Source organism: Salminus brasiliensis, chromosome 12 (genome assembly GCF_030463535.1).
Source record: "Salminus brasiliensis chromosome 12, fSalBra1.hap2, whole genome shotgun sequence".
NCBI lineage: Eukaryota > Metazoa > Chordata > Actinopteri > Characiformes > Bryconidae > Salminus > Salminus brasiliensis.
The window spans coordinates 12385075-12409217 of NC_132889.1; the positions used below are offsets into that span (position 1 = coordinate 12385075).

The 24143-nt window shown below is 41.7% G+C and overlaps 2 protein-coding genes across 2 annotated transcripts in view; one reads left to right on the top strand and one right to left on the bottom strand.

Annotated features, from left to right (window-relative positions):
• The first annotated feature begins 378 nt into the window (after window positions 1-378).
• On the top strand, window positions 379-19091 carry cacng5b (calcium channel, voltage-dependent, gamma subunit 5b). Its single transcript, XM_072692874.1, has 6 exons — window positions 379-478; window positions 5177-5416; window positions 14518-14604; window positions 15859-15999; window positions 16951-17096; window positions 17553-19091. The coding sequence occupies exons 2-6, from the start codon at window positions 5221-5223 to the stop codon at window positions 17808-17810; spliced, it is 828 nt and encodes a 275-aa protein (XP_072548975.1). The 5' UTR covers window positions 379-478; window positions 5177-5220; the 3' UTR covers window positions 17811-19091.
• A 1054-nt stretch (window positions 19092-20145) lies between these two features.
• The window catches only part of cyth3b (cytohesin 3b), a 40881-nt gene continuing 36883 nt past the window's right edge, over window positions 20146-24143 (bottom strand). Inside the window, exon 13 of the mRNA XM_072692873.1 lies at window positions 20146-22091. Coding sequence (XP_072548974.1) covers window positions 22019-22091 — 73 coding nt within the window. The 3' untranslated portion in view covers window positions 20146-22018. The remainder of the gene's footprint in view (window positions 22092-24143) is intronic.

Consider the following 24143-nt stretch of genomic DNA (forward strand, 5'->3'; position numbering starts at 1 on the left):
AACTGCGTAATATTCACGTAAAACCTGTAATAGTTCTCTACGCCTCAGTCTGCAAGCTTCTTTAACTTTCAGTGACTGCTCCGGATCTCTCAGCTTGTCCAGAAATGCGTGTGAAAAGCCAGCAGGAAATACCCACTCTCACATAATGCTGCTGTAAGTGGTAATGAAGTGCTGAGTGGACTCCAGCTGTGTTTAAGCGCTGGAATCCTTCCTCATCCAGGACATCTACATCCTAGTTAGTAAGCATGGCTGCTTGCAGCGCATGCAGCATGTGAGCTGAGGAGTGTAGTGAAAGATGGGTGGGTGGGGGTGATGTGACGCAGAGACACCGTGGAGGAGGGAGGGAGGGAGGGAGGGAGGGAGAGATGGGGGGGGGGCGCTTCAGAGAGCAGCGCGCGATTCCAGCACAGTGAAGAGTTCCGCTGGTAACGCTGGGTCGAAGCCTCGTGCACTCCCACCGCTCGCTCCTCGATCTCAGGTAAGGAGCGTCCGCATCTCGCGCTGTTTAATATCTGGTGTAGAGCTTTATGAGTGTCTCTGCCTTCTTGACTGGAAACGAGGGTCGTTGGCGTCTTCAGTTCAGTCGTGGCGAACTTCCCACAGCGCAGTGAGATTTACAGGCGGTAAACGCTGCTATTAAATCCATAAAATATTAATGCGAGCGCCTGTCATCACCCTGAGCCCAACTTCATGTTCACCAGCTTCTTACTGGGGGGTTTTCCACTCCACTGGAAACGGAGGAGCGCTAGCAGCTAGCAGCACAGCGAGGCGCTCGGTGGGAGAGAGCAGCCCAGCAGAAGCGTGGACGTGTGCTTTAGGGATGATTTTCAGGGTAAACTGAACATTAATGCTTAGTCAGGAGGCAAAATGTACTTTTCTAAAGGTAGAAATACGGAACTTTACAAGAGAAGGAAAGAAGCTTCTGGACGTTTTGGAGGTTTGTGCAGTGTGACAGTGTAGACGTGTGGCTCTATGAAGAGTGTAAAGGTTAATTACACGTACATTTACTTTCACTCTTTTACAAAAATGGTGCTATATTTGTGTGTGTGTGTGTGTGTGTGTGCTTGTCATTCTGAGGTGTGACACACGTGCCTTTTACTTTTTTAGAGTACTTCACTTCATATCTATGCCTTACTGGAACGCTGGGAAATATATATGTATATAAGAGTTATATGTGTAAATATTTTATTAATAATATTAATAAATAACTCCCCCTTGTGAGTCTTGGTTCCTCCCAAGGTTTTTCGCACCAGCTCTGAGGAGGGGTGGGGTGCGGGGGGGCACTGCCTTGCCACTGTGGCCCTTTGGCTTGCTGGCTTGTTCACACAGGGGTCTTGGGGTTCATGTATTTTTATGGTGTTGATTTCTTGTCTTTTTACTGATTCTAAAAACGCTAAAAACTGTTAAAAGCGCTATTCAAATACATTCAATTTGATTTGAAAAATATAGAAATTGGGCTGCACACCAGAATCCTGAAAATCCAGAGCTGAAGGACTTCTCACCGTGCTCACTGGTGGTCAGCTGTCAATTTTCCTTTAGTGTCAGTGTTTCATACAGGAACCAGGCGATCCAGCAGTACCAGCCCAGTCCTGCAATTTACTGACTTCAATCTGAAGCTCACCCTCACCACACAAGAGTGCGTGTGTGTGTGTGTGTGTGTGTGTGTTCGCTTTCATTGGTCATTGGCTCTTCACTGTGCTGTGTGTGCAGTCAGCTCCTGTTAGTCACCCTCTAATCTGACATCTCACATCATGACAGACGCTGTCAGCCGTGTGTGTGTGTGTGTGTGTGTACATGGGGTTCATACATGTGTATAGGAGAGCTGGAGGGAAAGACTGAATGGAGAGTGAAATATGAGAAAGAGAGAAAGAGGGATATGTATATACTACAGAGAGAAAGCGATAGAAAAGGGAGATGAAGATAAAGAGGGATAGAGAAACGAGGGTTAACGGAGGTGAAAGAGAGTGAGAGCAGACAAGATGAAGCTCAAGGAGGGGGACAAAAGAGAAAGCCAGAGAAAAGGAGAGGGAGAGGCAGAAAGAGAGCGAGTCAGGAATGTAACAGGCTGCACGTCAGTAACAGTAATGATAATGGTTCAGCAACTGGCAGCTCCAGTCTGCTCCTGAGTGCCGCAGGTTTGCAGACTCTGGCCAGCCTGCACTCAGCCTGAGCTCAGCCCACCTCACTAACAGGTGAATCCTCCCCCTCGTTTGAGCTGCTGAACAGTGACTCATGTGAGGACAGACGGGGTTCTTTATTAAATTGTCGTAAATTGTCACGGCATCTTAAATTTCACACAGGTCATTGGTTTCCTAACTGACCAAATGTCATCGGCTGAATTACTTCAAGTGCGTGACTTTATTAATCACCACAGGAGCACTGTAAACAGAGAGCTCTTAGAACTCTACACTGCCAACTGCTGTAGAAATTGGTGACTAAGTGTCCAAGCCTGTGCTGCTTGTATGTGTGTTGTCTATGTGTATTAGGGCTGTGTATTAACGAGAACCTGATGATACGATACACTTTAGAGGCGCAATAATGTTTATTATTATTTTATGAAAACTGTCACAGTTGTCGTGGAATTCTGTCAAGAATCGATAAGGCAGACAAGAATATGCATTGAGTAGCAAAGTTTTATTGAGTCTGCACGCAGCTCGTGACCACGATACAGACTGAGGTAAAAGCATTTAACATACATATTTATAGTATAGATTAGGGAGTTGAGAAAAGGGAGGAGGAGAGGGTGACGCCAACGTCTGAAGAGATACATTGTTCAGGAGTGCTGGCGCCTGAGAGGACACATTGTCCGGGTCGAGAGGTTACTAGCAGGTTAAGATAGGCTGTAAGTACGTCAGGTGCACTCCCAATGCAGCTGTAATCTATGCTAGGAAAAACAACAGTGTTTCATGGAAAGAGAAGAGCAATTTAACATATGCCGTACAGGCAGTTGCAAGGCCAACACATGATTATAGTTAGCACACACTATCACAAGGCTAAGCATGATTACAATAAATGAGTGGATTTTAAATGAGTCTATTATGAATCAACATAAAATTATAATGTGGTTATAATATAATTTTCCATAACACAGTACAGAAACACACCACCATATGCCACCATATGGGCAACACTGATATCTAGTGGTGACCAAGCTTTACATGTAAATACTTTGTTTTTGAGAATCAATACAGTATTGCAAAACATAATATCTCAATACGCTTTTGCTGTTGCATCCCTGGCTTGTGCACCCCCAGGAGGTTAAAAGTAGATCTGGGCAATATGACGTCGTATCGTATCGTATCATGATAAACTTTGTTATTGTGATTCACAATATGCTTTTCTAAGCATATTGAGGATTTTGTTAGTGCTTAATAAACATTGATCAACTGCAGGTTTCATTACAAACAATGGATTGCAGCCAGCTGTATTCAGAATGAAAGAGTATCTGAATAGTAGTTTTTAAGAATTTGTAGCTACTGATGTATTTAGTCGGTGATTACATGTATTGTGATTTCGTATAGCATAAAAAATATGAATATTGTGATATAGTATTTTTTATATCACCCTAGTTTAAAGTTTCAGTTCTGCTGTGTCTGTAATTACGCCTCAGCTGATGATGAAATAGAGAGTATTTATCCAACTGTTATGTAGTGCTGGGTAGCAACCTCCCATATGTTGGTGTCTCCGTTGGGGTAACAGCGGTAAAGGCACCTGCTCACTCCTCACACTTGTTATCCGCACCCCCTAACAAGCATGTTGAGAGGCCAGGAGACCAGCAGATTCTGTGGGTGGAAATACCAGGGAGAGCCAAGAACCAAGAGAAGAAATGATGCATACATTTTGTCTGTGATTATTAACAATAATAGAACTAGTGTGGGTTAAAATGGCTAAAATAAAAAGACTGTATTAGTGTTGTAGGCTCTGCGACGCCTGGTTCCCACTGTAAAGTTTCTCTACGGTCTCAAGATCAGACTACGCTAAATGACTTTGTTTTCAACTCAATCTTTGAGTTACGCATTTTGAAAAATTTATGGAATTTCCCATCAAAGCAACTAAATGTTGATTTACTACAAACCCTTGTATCTCATTTCTTTTTTTCAAAGTCTGGTCTTTATATATGCGGGTTTAGGAAAGTATGCAATGCCTCAAACAAAGTACATTCCGAATAATAATACAGAAAGTGACAAAGAGACCCAGGCTAACATGTAAGAACATTTCTTGCATTGGGTAATGTCAGTGTTCACTATAAGGCAAGCAGTGAGACACTTCCCCTGCTGCCCCGACTGAAGTTTGCTCAAAAGCACATTGATAAGCCCAAAGCCTACTGGAAGTTCTGTGGACAAATGAATACAAAACACTGCAGTCCAAAATTGGAACGTCATCCCAACCGTGAAGCATGGGGGTGGCAGTATAATTGGTTTGGGTTCTGCTTTCTTGCCTTTGGTCCAAGATGGCTTGCCATTATTGATGGTCCTATACATTTTGGACTGTATCATGTAAATCAGAAGCAGAATGTCAGTGTCTGTGAACTGAAGCTGAACCATAAGTGGGTCATGCATGTCATCTCATGTTTATGAGAGGAGGGTGTGGACTTATGTTTAGCACTTTGTAGAAACTATATATCCTCAGGATGATGAAAAAGCTCAAACGTGAACATTTGATTGGTGACGCTTTTATTTAAAAATGTATGAGAGCACCAACATTTTCTTTTGGTTACTGAGATGAAGGGTAGGTTGGGTTTGGGTGAAGCATATAAAGCTACAGTAACTACAGTAACTGTTACCACAGTAATAACCACACTGGAACACTGGAATCTAAACTTGTGCATGTGTGTGTGTGTGATGCTCCAGAATAGCTCTGTCAATGAGCCTTGTGAACAGAACAGAACATTTGAACAGAATCCATTAGTGCTGTGCTGTCTGCTTTCCACATCTGCGCGCATCTGACAGCAGTGCCATCCTCGGTATGTGCACTCCAGTCCCCTTATTTCTCCTCTTCCTGCATGTTTATTCCGGGCCCTGCGTGACTCACGGCATCTTTCAGATCTTTCGGAAGAGGAAAAGAAGTGTTTCTCTGACACACTCATCAACAACTTGCTCTCACTTTACAATGAAATCCGCTATAATGGCCCATCTGTTTTTCACTCCCCCTTCCCCTCTTCATTTCCGTCAACCAGATTCCAGCTGTTCTGCGGGCGCCCCCTGCTGAAGGCTGGGTGGTATGAGCGTGTGTGGCAGGAAAGCTCTGACCCTGCTGAGCAGCGTGTTCGCGGTGTGCGGGCTGGGGCTGCTGGGCATCGCCGTCAGCACCGACTACTGGCTCTACCTGGAGGAGGGGGTCATTTTGCCCCTCAATCAGACCACCGACATCCACACGTCATTGCACTCCGGCCTCTGGAGGGTCTGCTTCCTGGCAGGTGAGTAAAATGAACAGAGTTTTTGCTGCATTCAGACAGCTCTGAAATTTCCAGATTTGCTCCATTTTCCGCCATTCTCACCAATATGCTGCTATAATGCTGACATTGGCTACAGTAAGCTAATAGTCATTTGTGACCAGCCTGTATATTTGTATTGGCTCCAAAAGCCTCCTATAGGCTATCACAGTACATGTATTCAATGTACAGGTTTTATCAGCGTAAATATCTGGCTGTTAAAGTCAAATTTATTTGTATAGCGCTTTTTACAAATGTTGTTGTCACAAAGCAGCTTTACATGATTAGTAGAAGACATAAAGAGAGAAAGAAATAACATAAGAAGACATGAAAATCCAAGACCCCTAGTGAGTAAGCCAATGGCGACAGTGGCAAGGAAAAACTCCCTCAGAGCTGGAGGAAGAAACCTTGGGAGGAACCAAGACTCACAAGGGGGACCCATCCTTCTCTATTTATACTTAACTATTTATAAATTATTGATAAAAGTCACCAAACCATCTGTACTGTTGAACTGCTCTGATCATAATCATAATATAATAATCATGGTGTAGTAGAACTTAATATAGTCATAAGATAAGATAGTCCTTTATTAGTCCCGCAGTGGGGAAATTCACAGTGTAACAGCAGAAAAGGATAGCAGGACACTCAGTTACAAAAATGTAGATAAATAAATAATTTACACTATATACACAATATAAATAAGAATTAAAAAAGCAATAAACAATATTATTTACAGCAAAAGACTCTTAATTGCACATGGGGGTGGGATATTGCACATAGTATTCCCTGAACATGAACATGTGTGTGTAGTTAAGTGTGTGTATGTGGTCCGCTGGAAGCAGTGCTGGTTGTGCAGTCTGACGGCAGCAGGAAGGAAGGACCTGCGATACCGCTCCTTCACACACTTGGGGTGAAGCAGCCTGTCGCTAAAGGAGCTGCCCAGTGCTGCCAGAGTCTCATGCATGGGGTGGGAGCTGTTCTCCAGCATGGATGCCAGCTTGGTTGTCATCCTCCTGTCTCCCACCACCTGCACTGGGTCTAAGAAGCACCCCAGGACAGAGCCGGCCCTCTTTATGAGTTTGTCCAGTCTCTTCTTATCTGCCGTCAAGATGCTACTGCCCCAGCAGACCACTCCATAAAAGATGGCAGATGCCACCACTGTGTCGAAGAACGTCCTCAGAAGTGCTCCCTGCACTCCAAAGGACCTCAATCTCCTCAGCAGGTAGAGTCTGCTCTGGCCTTTCTTGTAGAGAGCTGCAGTGTTGACTGACCAGTCCAGTTTGTTGTTCAGATGAACACCCAGGTATTTATAAGAGTCCACACTCTCGATGTTCATACCCCGGATGTTCACTGATGGAGGGGGGTGTCTGCACCTGCGGAAATCCACCACCAGTTCTTTGGTTTTTCCAGCGTTTATCTGCAGATGGTTCTGCAGACACCAGTCCACAAAGTCCTGAATAAGTTCTCTGTACTCGCTGTCCTCCTCATTGGATATGAGGCCGACTATCGCTGAGTCATCAGAGAACTTCTGGAGGTGACAGGTCGGTGAGCTGTACATGAAGTCAGCAGTGTACAGGGTGAAGAGGAACGGTGCCAAGACCGTTCCTTGAGGGGCTCCTGTGCTGCTGACCACCAAGTCAGAGACACAGTCCCGTGCCCTCACATACTGTGGTCGGTTGGTGAGGTAGTCCAGTATCCAGTTTGACAGGTGACTGTCCACTCCACAATGTCCCAACTTGTCCTTTAGGAGGCCTGGCTGTATGGTGTTAAAAGCACTGGAGAAATCGAAGAAGGTGATCCTCACAGTGCTGCCGGGCTTCTCCAGGTGAGAAAGAGCTCTGTGTAGAAGATAGATGACAGCATCATCCACCCCGACACCAGGCTGGTAGGCGAACTGAAGAGGGTCCATGGATGGGCTCACCAGAGGGCGGATGTGGTTGAGGACCAGCCTCTCCAGTGACTTTATCAGATGGGAAGTCAGTGCCACTGGCCTGTAGCTGTTTAGGTCCTTTGGGTGCTGTGTTTTGGGCACAGGTACCACACAAGATGTTTTCCACAGCTGTGGTACTCTTCCCAGTTTCAGGCTCATGTTGAACATATGCTCATGGCAGTGATGGTCAGAGTGATGATGGTTAATGATGGTTAATAGTGGTGATATTAATAGAGGCAGATAGTTAAGAGTCCATTTAGGTTTTAACATGGTCATTAGACAGGTAGCAGTGGTAGGAGGGTGTGGCGCTGCTCTGGCATGGGTGGGGGCAGGGCCTGCTGGTCGGACTGGTAGGTGGCAGCTGGTCTGACGCAAGTAGAGGGGACCTCAGCGGGCAATCTTTCAGCAGGTCAGGCTGGGTGGCCATTTACTCTGAGAAGGTAAAGAGACAGAGTTAGTTCTGAGAGGATTTTATAGAGAGCAGAGAATGTAGAGCAGTATCAGAGTGTGTTTGACAACTCTGGCAGGTCTGACTACAGCCTAATTAAAAGGAGAGAGCCAGAAGGTAACACAGACACAGGAGCACCCAGAAACGCTAGCGTCCATCTGCTCCACCGTCCACAAACCTGAGTGATCGCGTGCAGTGTACTACAATTCCATGGGTCCATGAACCCCTGGACCTGCAACCTTTATCTCAGGGGAAACATTAATTACCAAAAGCTAAACTAAACATAGTTTTCAGCCTAGATTTAAAGATTGTCCAGAAGAGTCCCGAACATTATCTGGAAGGTTATTCCAGAGTTGGGGGCTTTATAAGAAAAGGCTCTTCCCCCTGCTGAGGTTTTCTGAATTTCGGGAACTACTAAGAAACCAGCACCCTGAGATCTAAGTATTCTTGATGGTTCATAATAAGTAAAAAGATCCTGCAGGTATTCAGGAGCGAGGCCATGTAGGGCTTTATATGTTAATAGAAGAATTTTGTAATCAATACGAAATTTAACTGGGAGACAATGCAGTGCTGATAGAACTGGACTGATATGGTCAAATTTTATAGTTTTAGTAAGGACCCTGGCTGCAGCATTTTGAACTAATTGAAGTGTATTGAGGTTCCTGCAACGTGACAAACGTGCGTTGCAGTAATCCAGCCTTGTGGTAATAAAAGCGTGTACTAGCTTTTCTGCAACCTGTAGAGATAGAGAGTTCCTTAGTTTGGTGATGTTACTAAGCAGCATTAAGGCTGTCCTACTAATATTGGCTATATGTTGCTCAAATGATAGATCTGAATCGAATATGATGCCAAGATTTTTATCTGCTACACCAGGAATAATGGAAGCATCAGCCAAGTCTAACATTAAGTCTGATAGTTTATGTCTATGGACCTAAAAGGAGAACCTCATTTTTGTTACTGTTAAGAAGAAGGAATTTATGTGACATCGAGAGTTTTATATCCTTTACACAGTCCTCCATTTTCTGTAGTCTAAATTTATCGTCAGGTTCGGCTGATATATAGAGCTGTTGTGACTTTGTAAGCTCATCAGGTGTGATGAGCAACACAGTGTTATTGAAGTTTCCTCCTGGGATAACAGGTTGGCTGTTCAAAACAATAGCCCTGGTTAGTTTTACTGAAGATACTTTGATGCTGAGTAAGTAATGTCCAGTGTTGCCAAAGTTGCCAAAATTAAGGTAATTGACCAGACCTTAGATAAAATCAAGCTGATGGGATATAGCTATCCCCTGAGATGCTGTTACCTGCTATAAGTGTTTCCTACTGCTGAAACACTTGCTTCTTCCCAGCAGACTTTGATCCAACCACAGAACCATTCGCCCACTCCCTGTGCTGCATCCTGTGACGCTCCCTGTATTTCGTAAACTAAAGACTGTGTTATTAAAGAAAGCTGGTTAATCGGCTTAGCCAATCCATCCAGTTTGAGCTGAACAGACTGTGTTTTTCAGCAGTAACTACCCCATAAAAACCGCACAATCAAACCATCAAACAATTGCCAGAAAATTTAAATTAATTAGATAATCTAAATAGACAGTTTCCATTGCATCCTTCCACACAAAAGCATTGTGATGTACCATGGCTACTTTTAAATACTGGGTTTTAGATGTATCTGATTACATGCTGCTATAATTGTAGTCTATTTCTAGTTTTCATTTTTAGTCTCCTAGCACCTGTGCTATCACTTACAAAATAAGTATAAATACTATAATTTAGACTTCGTTTAGACGTTTTCTTTTCCTGCAGTTAGTCAAATATGTGTTTATTAGCTTTTGCAGATATGTGATAGTTGCAATGCTAAGTAGCAGCATTTAGGGTTAATAGCTTCTGATTAAGTTGGCAAACCAAAGTCCATTCTAAGACTGTGGAAAGCAAAAATTAATGGAATAATCTAGTCTAAAAATATCAGTGTTCAGGAGAGCATGTGCTTTGAGTCCAAAGAGGAATTGCTATCCTGCTTTTTGACTGTAAAATAGAAAACAGAAGGAGTTGCAACATCACTGTGTTTCTTGTGTGGCTCGGTTGGTAGAGAGAACAAAGAAGAGCAGGCTTGGACACTATACAGTGAAATTGTGTTTTGTTCTTTTGATCACTGAGTTCAATGGTTTGCAAGGTCTATCAGCATCAGTGAGATCAGAAAACAAGGGGGTGAGAGAGGGGATAACAAGCCTAGATAGATGTGTGCTTTCAGTCTGAAGTGCTGCCTTATCCACTTGCTCAAGACCTCAACATTTGTCTAAGGCTTAGTGATTCCAGCCAAACTGAAATCAGGTTTCTGTAAGTGGATGGAAGGACAAAGAATAATGGTAGACAGAGTTAAATGGAGTGATGTGGTTTGGGTCAGAAGTCATTACCAATTTGTTCATTCTACCTTGAAATGTCAATGAGTGTCGTACAATACCATGCAATATGATATGTCTGTTCTGCTCAACAGTAGCTCCATTACATTTAACAAAACACACACACAAACCCACAGCATACAGTCCCATCAAAGTATTTGTACACACTACACCTTCCCCAACATTCTATACGACCACCCTGTCATTGCACAATGAGCATATGTGTACCTACACCCCAGTGGCATACAGCTGTCATAGAAGTATGAAAAGGTGATGTTTTACTTTTCCTAATGTTGGAAAAGGAACTCTAGGAAAAGTCATATATTAAATATCAAGCTGAAAAAGATGATCTAGGTGTTTTCCCTGCTGTTAAATGTAGTAGTGAGTCACTGTTATTTGCATTATTGCATTGAATTATTTCTGCACAAATCAATAATGGAAACGGACAATGGAAAGTATTGGTCACACCCTGTAAGAAAAGTAAACGGTTGGGCTGTTACTTCAGCACCCTTTTACTACCCTTCATTTCACAGGAAATGTTGGACATGTATGAACTACAATCTGTGGGAGGAAAAGTGAGGGATGGAAAGGAGAGGATAAAGAATAGATAGCGTTGTGAAAAGCAGTGCAGTGTTTTGAATCAGCAGTATGAGGGGAGAAAAACACTCTGTGTACATCTGTTGAAAACCGCAACAGAAAAGAGAGATGAGTAAGCTTTGTTGTCTTGAGACAAGCGTCTCTAGTGTATCGTGTATTCTTAAAGTTTAGATACCTTTAATTAACATTTCTGAACTTGTTAGGATTAGCAAGAATAAGAGAAACACCATCTTAACTGCAGACATGCTGTAAGGTTATTTTTCTTTACATAGTTACTGTAAAAAATGGCAATTAGTCCTTTATAAAATCAGGCTCTAAGTTAAGTACCTTTATTTTTATTTAACTTATAAAGTATGACATTTAGATATACTAACTTGGAAACAAGCTAAGATAAGCTAAAGAACCTTGCTAAGCTGCCCATGTAATGTCTCCCTCTGCTGGCCTCAGGTCATGTGCTCCAGTGTGCATGAGCTGTGTTCCACCCTTCACCTGAGGCTCATTTCCAGCACACAGGTGCTGCTCATGACTGGACTGAATATGACTCCTCCTAAGCACCTCAGTATTGGGGATTCTCTGTGAAGTCACTTTGATCTTACCAAGCTACCAAGAGTCTTTGTGTTTCTTTTGTTGTTGGTTCTGGTTTTGACCTCTGCCTGTCCTGATGAGATTGCTAAAGTGTCTCTGCACATGCAGCCTGCCTCAACCCGTATGTTACAGCTCAGTAGTGGCAGGTGAGCAGACCTAGATATCAAACCCACAACCCTGCAATCTAACCCAGTGCAGCAACCAAGTTCTGAACCATCACTGCCCTTAGACAGCTTTAGACATGTCTACAGACATCTACATTCTCTTCAGATGTCCTTTTAAATAAATGTTTTGTTTGGGGAATTATGTCCTGTGTTTGTGTGTTTAATAACTGATGATATTGCAATCATATCAGTATCAGCAGATAGGTCCTTCAGAAAAAGATCAACATCGGACAGATGTTAGATTTAGTAATTCTCAATTCTATGATGTAGTTATTGTACCCAGAGAGCAGAATGTTGAGGTGATGTTGGGCTACTATGCTAAAATATCTATGTCTTATTTATTTTACTGCATTTGTAACCTTTAGTCCAGTGTTTATAAATGGTTGTGTATCAGCCTCAGCAGATATGTACATGAACAGTGTTTGATATCGGCATCAGCCCACAATTCCCACATTGTGGTTTGTTTGAATGCGTCATGCTACTTTATTATGTTTTGCCATCAGCAGCCAGAACCTGAGAGAGCACAATTGGCTATGGTAGATGGCACACTCTTTCCCTTCATCACCCATATCATGATGGTGGTCGGCACAAGCCTTAGTTGGCTGATGTATCAGAGCTGAGGATTCAGTGTTCCTTCAAGCTTGTTTGCTGCCTAGTGATGCTACATTGGCAGCAGAGGCGGTGGCTGACTTTACATGTATTGGAGAAGGCATGTACTCGTCCTCACCCTCCTGATGTTGGGGCCATTGCAAGTGAGAGGGTGCGTCAATTTGGCTCTGCTAGATTGGGGAGAAAATTGTGACCTGGGGTTTACTACCCTGCCAGGTTTTCTGCAAGGTTGGCTAGAAAATTCAGTACTTCAGAAATGGTATAAGGTGCCAGAGCAAAAGAAAACTGGAGGTGGATGTGTTGCACAAGAGGACAAAAGATGGAGTGTGAAGTTAAGTGGCTGTGTTCCACAGAAGCAAAGAACAGAAAACAATTCCCAGTTACATAGATAGATAAGCTAGAGAAGCAAATGAGCAAATCTAATGATGCTAATAATAAGCTGGACAGCAGAAAAAAAGAACTCTTGCCATTTGTGTTGCACACGTTGGAATTTGACCTCTGCATTTAACCCTTCTGTGCAGTGAATACACAGATACAAACGCTAGTGAGTGCACATGCCCAGAGCATTGGACAGACCTAGCTGCAGTGCCCTGGGAGCAGACGAGGGATTAGCTGCCTTGCTTAAGGGCACTTCATTTGTGTCTTGTTTGCTCAGGCGATCTAACTGGCAACCTTTTGGTCACAGGGATGCTTCTCCTTAACCTTAAGGCCACAGCTGCCCCAAATATGTTTTTTTTTTATTATTATTAACGGTTGTTTTTTACAGTAATTAGTTCTCTTACTTCCATTCCTAGAGAACGCCTTTGGCATCACCACTGAGAATTGTTCTAGAGGGCTTTCTTGATCGCACAGACGCATAGCTGAATTCTTGAGTTTGCAGAAGTTAAGATGTGAAATGAATTTAGCAAAATGAAGTGTACATCAATTGTAGCACACAGATCTGTTTTTAGCCACACCTTTGAGGGTTTTTTTGTGGACCTTGAGGGAACAACACAAAAAAAAATCAGCAACTTAAAAGGTCAGTAGAGTGTTGCAGCACAATGGTGTGGATTTATGTTGGCATGCAAAAATGATTAACTCCTACCACCCCTAACCATTACATGTCTTTGTTTATCCAGAGGCTATAGAGCTATTAGGAAGGCTACAATGGTGCCCCTATACCTTTGTTCTAATCATCGTCCCTTGACATTACCATGGCAATAGTTGTCTGGAGGGCAGGATTTCGGAGTGTATCTGTGATGAAGGGCCATCTCCTGTAGCTCTGCAGAAGGATTCGAGCACACGTGTTCATACATCTTCCTAAATCCGTCCAAAGATGAATAGATAGCCAGCGATCATTTAAATTGATGTTATCCATGCAGAACCTGCAAGAATCTCCAACATAGCACGTGTGCACATGCACGTTACTCTGCACTCTGGCATATGCTGCTGAGAGGAGCGTGTGAATGTGCTCATATGGGTAAACGGCAAGACCTCATTTGGTTGGAAGTCACACTGTGCTGCTTGTACAGATTAGCATAGGCCATGTGCGAGCTTGAAGTCACTCTCAGTCACGTAGCCCGGCAGTGTGAGCTGCAAGCCTTAGGTGGTCTTTAAGTAGATTAGAAGTTGACAATTCTTAAAGGTTTTGGTTTCAGTTATCTGTCTGTCTGTCTCTGTTATGTATTTAGCTAGCTGTCTGTCTATCTATTTCCATACAAGGGTTGGGCCGGATAACGGTAATGCTGCATACCAAATGAGGACGGTATTTCAAAATAATGATGACGTATCTGATGTGTCAAAGATCTGTTCTGTGTCTTATTTAGTACACAGCCAGGACAGCTCATTTATTCATGTGCATTTAAGAGAGCCATAGGTGGGGGTGCAAGTGGGAGCTCACTGATTGGTGATGTCACACTCTGAAAACAGAAGGGAAAGAACAGGCCTGGGGTTGCAGGTTTAACGCCATGCTGAATTCCAATAAAAGGCATATCAAGCAAACCTGGATGAACCAGTCTTTTAAGTGTGCCTGAAAACGATTCAAAAATCACTCCTAAGACCATTCACTTGACTTTGTGCTTCCAGTAAATGTTGCTTAGAGTGTAACCAACCATACATAGAAGAATGAACTCTTCTTGAAAAAACAATTTAAATGCATTCTTACTCCAGTAGAGGAGAAAAACCTGACTTGGTGGTTTGTGTGTGTGTGTGTGTGTGTGAGAGAGAGTGATGAGACTGTCTAACAAGTCAGAGTCAGTGAGTAAGTGTGTTTTAGAGTGTGATCTCTCCATGATCCTGTGAGTTTCAGTACATACTGAAAGTGTTAACGTCATTTTCTCTGACGTCAAAATGATCTCTCTCTTTCTCTGACTCTCTAATAGGAGAGGAGATGGGCCGCTGCTTCACTATTGAATATGTCATGCCCATGAGTGTCCAGCTGACCAGTGAATCTACAGTCAGTGTCCTGAGTAAGTCTTTTTTATCTGCCTTTATCTGCTTACACTTATAAAGCCTCTACATAAACAACAACACACCATCAGCTTTCAGACCCCTAGGATTACCATAAGCAGAATCCAGCACTGATTGTTTGATTAGCCTTTATTTAACCTCCTAATGGTCCTCTGGGTTAAAACCTGTTTAAGTTTTGCTCAGGTCTTAAGTCTGTTTGATTAAAATTCTAAAATGGATTGCTGTGGTTCTACGATATGATTCTTTAAGCCACATTTGATTATAGATGAAGCCATTATTTCAGTTGCAGGTCAACTTTTAATGAACTGCACATCTGAGAACACCAGTCATTAAAAATTCAACTGTACCGAACATTCCGGCATTTTGCCTTCTTTTTTCTTTCAGCATATTTTACTTTCTCATCGGAGAGAATAAACCTTTTAAGTAGATTAAGTGGATGGAATGGACGTTAATGGGTGTTTTAGGGCAGAAACAGAAAGATATCGTAGCTGTGTGGTGTACTGTAGTAGTAGTAGTTTGTTAAGTAGTGCCATCTTGTGGTCAGAACGCGTAGCTACGTTTGTTTTAAGATTTTGAAGTGTTGCTTCTTGTAGGCTACGTGCAATAATGCCTTTTGATTACCCTTTTTTATTTTTTTATTTTTATTTTTTTGTAAGATTTCTGTCCATTGCAGTTTATATTTTTGAGCATACTCAAAAGAGACACACACACACCAAGGCATTATATTACTGGATACATGGATTTCTGATGAAAGGGATAGTTCTCCTGACCTTTGTAAGAAGGATGCAGATCCTATCCTTGCTGCAGCATGTCTAATCAATTTCCATAACACATCCTGCTCACACTCGCTGCTTATGAGTCAACTTCTGTCTGTTTTACACTCACATTCAGACTACAGAATTAAACCGTCTCAGCCACGCTACTGATTTCAATCTTGAGCCGAGCACCTGTAATCACTTTCAATTCTGGTGATAGAAGGCAGGATATTGGCAGACTTCATAATACGATAATGAGAACACAGAAGTTGTATGCCATATAATATTAATAAGACGCTTCTAATAAATCTGCTGAATAAACTGATGCATTTGTTGCATTTTGATATTTGCTGATATTTTTACCACATAAAAAGTACTGAAAGTTGTTTAGTGTGTCTGTATATGTGTGTGTGTATATATATATATATATAGTAACTAAATGAATCTAATGTTGTTAATTTCCCAGCAATTACATTGACTTTTGTTTCTTTGATGCAGAGATGATCCGCTCAGCCACACCTTTCCCTCTGGTCAGCCTTTTCTTCATGTTCATCGGCTTTGTGCTCAATAACATTGGACACGTCCGCCCCCATCGCACCATACTGGCCTTTGTTTCTGGAATCTTCTTCATCCTGTCAGGTACTGCTGTGCAGGCCATAATTGAATTTGCATGTTAAATAATAATTTCTATTATGTAAATAAATATAGTGTATTCAGTTTGTATTGAAATTGTACTGTAAGTGTAATTGTGATTTTACTTAACTAAAAAAAAGTTTTCCTCCTTTTTATTTAGACATTTTAAAGTGTTAGTGGCAGTCAGTAATTACTTTTTCTTTTATGCCCAACTAAATTCATAATAGTGTAAAATAGTGTAAAATGAGAGTGACTACTCCAGTTTCTCTTTGTGAGATGCTACTAATGATTAATCACTCTGGCACACACCACCACCTCACAGACAACCAAAGAACCATTTGTTGAAAAATAAAGAAATGGTTTAATAAATAATACCAAATAGAAACTCTGTAACATCGACCTTGTTGACACCTTCATATGAAAATGACAGAGGTATTTATTACCTTTATTACCTCTTATTACCTTAAAATTGGCAAAGAACATTTACATTGACCTCCTTTAATGTTTCAAGGATTATTTACACAAATATATATCTTTTACAAAAATGGTTCTTTATGGAATCAAAAATGATTTTTCTTTGGCGTCGTTTAAAGAAACCTGTTACCTACTCATTTGAAGCTTTTGCGTAAACCTTTGTGTCCATGCAATTCTACAAGTGCACATGATCAATTAAGCAAGTGAGGCAGATGACATACTAATACAAATTTGCTTCTACTTCTAGTCAGATCATTTGGTGGTGCTAATATAATTTGTAAAGAAAAGGATTTTCACTGTTTCACTAGTTCCCATTCCATACTAAGGCTTTTACTTTATTTTGACTCTGCCAGAGTCGTAGATAGTCCAGTTTCTCTGGACTTTATCTGCCTTTGCCACTTTGCTTTTCTGTGTGACTACATTGTTCTTCTCATTATTCTATTATTCTATTCTTATTCTATTCTTTCTTTTGCTCTCTGTAAGGTCTTTCTTTGGTGGTGGGTCTTGTTCTCTACATCTCCAGCATTAATGATGAGGTGCTGAACAGGACTAAAAGTAATGAGGCCTATTTCAGCTATAAGTATGGCTGGTCCTTCGCCTTTGCCGCCATCTCCTTCCTGCTCACAGAGGTAAACGTCTGCACTACAGCTGTGCTTTTTGCCTTGTTCTGGTCGTTGCTGGAAATAAAGCCTTTCAGTGAAACTAGCATACAATGTGAGACTTACTGAGATTTCAGTTCAAACCTGAAACCTGATGCAATTCTTTGTCCCAGTGAAGCAGTTCTGGCTTATATTTAACTTTAGAAGCAATTGCAGATGTTTTTTGTACAACAAGATTTAATTTAAAATTTAGAAAAGATGGTAGATCCCCACCAAAATATTTTTATCTTAAATCCACTCTAGATATTTGGATATTTAGATATAGTTTATATCTCCTTGACAGTCAAGTTTGCCTATTTCAAGAAACAACGTCTAAAATGGGCCAATAGGACAAGACACTTTCATATTTTATTTTTACACATTTGTTGTGTACCCCTGGGTTAGCTGAGACAGTTTTTCCTCAGTGTGCTTCTTCTCTCCTTCCAGAGTGCTGGCGTCATGTCCGTTTATCTGTTCATGAAGCGCTACACAGCTGAGGAGATGTACCAGCCACACCCAAGCTTCTACCGGCCACGCCTGAGCAACTGCTCAGATTACTCAGGGCAGTTCCTGCACCCGGAGGCGTGGACGCGGGGTCGCAGCCCCTCAGACATCTCCAGTGAAGCCTCGCTCCAGATGAATGCCAGCTACCCCGCCCTGCTCAAATGCCCCGAGTATGACCAGGTCTCCTCCTCACCCTGCTGAACTCAAACAGCAACAAAAAAGGTCATTTCTACTTGGACAGTGCTGTTTGAGGGAGTGGAGACAGCAGACACAGGCAGGTTTCAATCTGTAAATTTTTTTAAAAGGGGAAAAGTAGGTTAATAGTATGAATGTGTCGGACTCTTTTTCATTGTCGTTTCATAGTGCTGGTGCTGTATTGAGCTGAACCTGAGCAGTTTGTCGGCAGTGAGCTCTGCTCACCAGCAGGGGGCAGAACAGTGTCCTGATACTGATTTGCTCTTACATGGTTGGGGAAATGCAGTAATTATTGGTAATCCGTAATGGAAAGGCCTGTAAAATCAGATTGTGTAAAATAATATTATTTAATTGGAGGTAGTATAAATATTTATATTCATATACAGTGTCTAATGTAAAGGCTAAGCAGCCTTCTACAGCAAAAAGTAATATATTTAGCTGTCATTTGATGTGTTTGTGTGTAGCCAACACATGCAACAATAAGGCATCAAAAAAATAATCTCAGAGTTAAATTGACACCGAGACTAATACGGATTATTACAATGTGTTCATTGGAAGATGCTGATGTAAGTATAAATAATATTTTTATCCAGGTCACTGTCTCAAAACATTTTTTTCAACTGTTTTACATAATTTGAATCTGAAAGTTGTTGTTTACATAATTTCATGATGAATGGACCAATAGAAATGCGCCCAAACATCTTAAAATAAAGCTTTTTTAATATATTGACTTCCATTGAAAGTTCAGACGTTTTGCTTTTGTATCCTGTGAAGTCGCTATTTTGGAGAAGCAGGGTTTTTGTTTGACAGTGACGATATACAGTTCAAAATTATAAGCCTTGTGTGGTGAAGTCTGATTGTGTTTAATACAATTCACCCAATATATCGCCATATACCTCTATAGCAAAGCTTTCAAATTGTGTCATTATCAGATCAGGGCAGTGTAGAGCAGTCTTTCGGTACACAACCTTTTGTATTGTTCACATTTTTATATCAGCTTTGTTTTACAGACTCATGCTTTCAGACACCAGAGGAATGCTTTATTACTTCATCCCCAGTTTGGGGACCTGCTACACTGTACCAATACTGCCAAATCCTCTGACAGACCTGTACATATCTTACATTGCTATGTTGGTGACTGTTCATAGTTCATGCGTGATTTACTTTGTTAACAAATAGGATTGCTTTGTAATGTCTGCTTCGCAGGTGATTAGCTGCCACTGAATGTAATGTATAAATGTAGCCCAACCTACTGATTTTTAAATAAAAAATATATATATTGGCAAATTTTGTGTGGACTCAGCAATGCTTCATCCTTCTGTCAATCCAAAAACAGATGAACTGCGCCTGATACACAGCACACCATTGCCACTCACACTCCCAAATAATATGTGGTCTACTGCGAAACTGACCAATCATGGCTACAGACAGCATCTGACAAAATGTGCAAACAGATGGGCTACAATCTGTAGTTGTACACATACAGTATTATGCAGTCTTTGACATTAAGAAATCTGTAACGCTTTTTAACTGGGCAGTTTATTTGTTAAAAAAATAAATATGCAGAAACACATTGTTTCACATTGTTATGAGTTTGTGTGTATATGTTGGCTTAACCAGTTCCAAAGCTCTTCTTGATAGGTAATCATTTAATACCTAGTTCATCTAAGCAATCCTTCATACATCAGATGAGCTGCTGGTGAAACTGAATGTATCCAGACAGTGTCTGGAATTAACCAACATATCTTTGCTGCCAAAAAAATGGCAACTTACTTTTGGATCACGTCTATTGGCCTATTGATCATGAAATGTACATCAAATGATGTAGCAAAATAGATGTTTTTGGACGATAATATAACTTTACTAAAAAACAACACGTTCCGACTAATAACTGCTGTTTCCATGGTAATATGTGTTTCTTCTGATGTTAAAAACCTGTTAAAGACCTGTAAACCCATACACTGAGAAATACATCTGCTGAAATACTTGATATGTGTGGAGCTCTTAAAGTAGCCAGTGAGAGGAACTAAGGGTTGGTGTTTCTAATAAAGAAAACAGTCAGCATACAGTATGTAGTAGGTTCCTAGTATGCCTAGTAGGTTCACCTTGCCTGTGAGCACTACAATGTGCAAAATTAGGGGGCGCACTGTACCAAGCCAAAAAAAGAGAGAAATGAGAGGAAAGGTGAAATGTTACACGCTAGTCGTGATGTTTCCCTACTAAAGATATCAAATTCTGTATAGGCCCATTGTATTAAGGGTTGTAGGACTAAAACTGAGGTTCCACGTCATGTACAATGAGACAAGAGTGAATAAATAAAGACATCTCTCAAAGTCAGGGGTAAAGCCTTATCATTGCTTTATGTTATACTTCATGTACAATATGACCAATAGCTTTTACAGACATATAAAAATTAATGCGTAGCCTCACAGGTCAGTCAAAGATAATATTATGCCCTGGGCTAGAGCTCTTATTTTACAAATACATATAAATCACTACTAGATAAACAAGAAAATATAATAATAATAATAATAATAGTAATAGTTCTGAAACACATCACTGTTGTCAGGATTTCTGTTGGAATTAAAAATGCTCCTGACAGGATTGCAACAGTTCTGAGTTACTGTAAGGCTGCCAAAGAGAAAGCCCTAAATCAAAGCTGATGCTTGACATAACCAGTAGATTTATATGTTATAATTCATACATACACAAAAAGAAGACAAATGTTTACATTATTTACACATAACTTAAGTCTATAGTTTCAACAATTACAGGTAGAATATGACCATTTCACAGAGAAAATAAATATATGAAAAGATGTTCAGTTAAGATTCGTAAAGGGAACATAAAAGCAAGCAAGTGTTTAACTAACAGAAAAACAGAAGAATGCACTCGCATCACACCGATACACTGACCCACTGAAAGGACTCGTCTAGACTAATGCCTACATATCACATACCTCAGAGTATAAATGCTGATCTAGGACCAGGTCCCACTTATGAATGTATCTTAGGTGAATTGGCGCTGCAAAAATGAACTCAAGATTAAAACAGAGTATTGCACCAGTTCAAATGATGTAAAACAAGTAAGAAATGTCTAGAAATTAAAGTTAAACTGGGACATATACGTAAAACTGTCCAGAAAATAGTAGTAGTGGTGGCCTAGGATCAGGTCCTACAGATAGGAGCACACCCTAGATCAGCTCTCCTACTCTAAAAGGCTTTATGAACATGGACCCAGATCCCAGTTCAGCACTCTTGCTCAGAGAAGTGTGATACATAAGAAGAGTCAGTTCTAAGGACTGAACAGAAAGCTTAAATTGACTGGTACCCGCCGATTCACAACAAAAAGTTAAAAGGGTGCACAGCATATATTTCTTTTACTACTCTGTCTGAAAATTTAAGAAATCAGTCCAGCTGACTCAAGACTGCCACATATTGGTAAAATAGCATTCCCACATTTACATCACACTCTTTTCAAGCTTTTTTTTTTTTTTTTTTTAATGCTCTTTTACTTCAACAAATGGCACAGGCAGAGACGCGTTCAGCACCATAGTGAAATATTAGACTAGGTCATTTTGAGCTACCGTAAAATTACAATAGAGGCCTGTATGATTGGACCAGCAGGGAGTGCATTGTAGCTCTTAGCTTCTTCACTAAAGGAACACGTCATGGAAATATGCAGACATATTGCCAAATAATAAATGAAAGCTACTGGGCATCAGCTAGAAGGATCCTAATTCCATGATCCTAACTGGTCACTATGAGCTTTCATTTGCTACTGGCAGTGGCAGCATTTTTGAAGAAGTGTTGCTGTAATTGCTTGAGATGGTTTGATGTCTGAACACACCAGGCTTTCATGGTTGAAGTCTGTGAAGTGCAAAGCGTATCCCCTGGGCTCTCACGTGCGCCGTCCACGTATGCAATATGACATCCATGCAATTGCAAAGAGAACACCGGCAGCTGTGTTTATTTTTTCCCAGCCCCGACACAAGAAGGGGAAGACATAGAGAAATAAGGGTAAGTGGGTTAAAAAGGGGTATATGGGATTGGGGTCACGTGTTCTCACGTGATGCAGTTTCAAAACCCCAGGTCGATTACTTTGCAAGGGCTCACGTGTGGCGACTGTTCAAGAGGGTCTTCCAGGCCAGTGCGTTTATGTATATGCGTGCATGTGTGTACGTGTGCCGTCACACTGCTGGTCCAGCGGTGCTCTCACTTCTTGTTGGCGATGCGTCGTTTCCTGGTGGCCAGCATGTCGTAGAAGGGATCCCTGCTGATGCTGGCTCTGAGGAAACCAATTAAAAGAGAAGCAAATAAATTATGTGCAGCAGGGAGGGGAGGGCAGACTTCAGCATCTTTGATATGGAAATACAAGCGCATTTCTACAAACCCCTGCCTTAACTAGATCAAAAAAGCAAGAGAGAGAGAGGGGGAAAGTTTGTTCAATGACCTAGTTTGGTTTCCATGGTTTCTAAAGCTAGATCCCGCCCCTTTTTCTGGAGACCTCTCCGACTTTCGAGTCGGAACGTCTCCCTCCATGTTCCGGATTCCAGCTGACGCCCAACTTAAAATAGGTGAGCATCTGGCCATGCCCGGGCTTTTCCCTAGTGGTTCCCGAATCCTGCTCCTGAAATACCCCTGCCCTGCATGTTCTGGTGTTTTACCTGCTCCAATGCACCTGACCTGCCTAATCAGTTCATTAAGAAGCCCAACCTGAGCAGTAGGTGTGTAAAAGCAGAGGGAACTTTTACACACCTACAAGGACCAGAACCAGGACTGAGAACCACTAGCCTACAGGCATCCTGACTAGCGTGTCCTCCAAAGGCACTGTGATGGTGGACGAGCTCAGTGTTCATGGGGGAAAATCCTGTTAAGAGCTGGTATGACAATGAGGGTGAGCTCAACCCCCCACTGTGGAAAACTCACGCTCTCTCCATGTCACTCTTTCTTGGAGGGCAGCACGGATACGGGGATAGTGTCTCTACATCACACAAAGTAGGGCGGCACCATGAGTTGTTAGTTAACTATTATCAACAGTATTTCAAAGGTTTTTCAGAATCACTGGGGCTTAAAATACACTATATATGTCCATATGTTTGTGGACATCGTACTTTAAGTTGCACCCATTGCTGACTCAGAGGGGCTAGAGGGGAGTAAAGCCCCCCAGCATTGAGGTGCAGAGCAGTGGAGCTGATGGTTGGTGCTCCATTCAATATTTTTGGGTTGAGTTAGGGAGCTAGGGATGAGGTGGGGTGGTGATCATCTAACATTCTGACCTTACTAACGTTCTTGTCACTGGATGCAATCAAATTCTCACAGCAATGCTTTGAACTCTAGTAGAAAGCCTTCCCAGGACAGTTACTCCAACAAAAGTAGGATAAACTCTTTTGTAATACCCTTGATTTTGGAAAACAATGAACCAACAATGAATGAGCAGGTGCCCCAATACGTTTGTCCATACAGTGTGTGTAAATCACTTGTTCAATACATGCCTCTCAATTCCGTACGCCCATTATGATCAACAGTACTCATAATATTAATTCCAATGCATGAAATATAGTAAAAAAATAATCAGTAAGCCCACAAGGAGGACAGACTGTCCTGATACGTAAACATTAACATATGAATTTAAGGCAGAAAGTCATTATTTTAGAGAGTTGATGATTTTGATGAAAATAATGCAGGTCAGTTTTTAACCGTCCCTAAACACCAATCCTTATGAAGCAGAAAGGGGAGGGACTGAGGAGGCAAGAGCTGTATCGTGTGCCACGTGGCACTTAAATCGCTTAGAAAAAAAGCGGCTTGGTGAGAATGGGCAGCCCGTCACTCAGCTCTGCACACACAGCTTTCAGGCGCGGTGATCACACACTGCAGCGTCACACCTAATACCTCTCAATGAGTTCAAAGCCACATTTACCTCTCAATGAGTTCAAAGCCACATTTCTGGTTCACTGCTGACCGATCCCGAGCTCTTCTATACAAAGTAGGACAACAACAAAAAAATTCTCTTCTATCTCCGGCGTCAAAATTGTGATTAAAGATAAGGCACGTGATGACCGTGTCCATCCCTAGTGGGCAGAATGCAATTTTTGGATTAAAAAAAAAAAAAAACCTTTCATCTGCTCGAATCCTCCTCCTCCTCTTCTGAGGAAGAGATAAAATGCATGCTGGGCCCCGTTAGCATTAGAGGCTAGATTAGCAGAGAAGGCAGTTTGGCATGGGCCTGCTGAGCGCTGGATCCACTGGAACAGTTGGCTGAGCTAGATCTCACTCTCTCTCTCGCTCTCTCTCTTCCCCCTGGGGTGCTATATGCACTGACTAATCCCCCTCACCAATT

What these genes read in the sequence shown, in the direction of transcription:
- cacng5b (XM_072692874.1), top strand. Translation starts at nt 5,221, where the DNA reads ATGAGCGTGTGTGGCAGGAAAGCTCTGACCCTGCTGAGCAGCGTGTTC. An exon ending in ATCTACAGTCAGTGTCCTGA is followed by an intron (nt 14,605 to 15,858) that starts GTAAGTCTTTTT and finishes TCTTTGATGCAG; the next exon opens with AGATGATCCGCTCAGCCACA. An exon ending in TCTCCTTCCTGCTCACAGAG is followed by an intron (nt 17,097 to 17,552) that starts GTAAACGTCTGC and finishes CTCTCCTTCCAG; the next exon opens with AGTGCTGGCGTCATGTCCGT.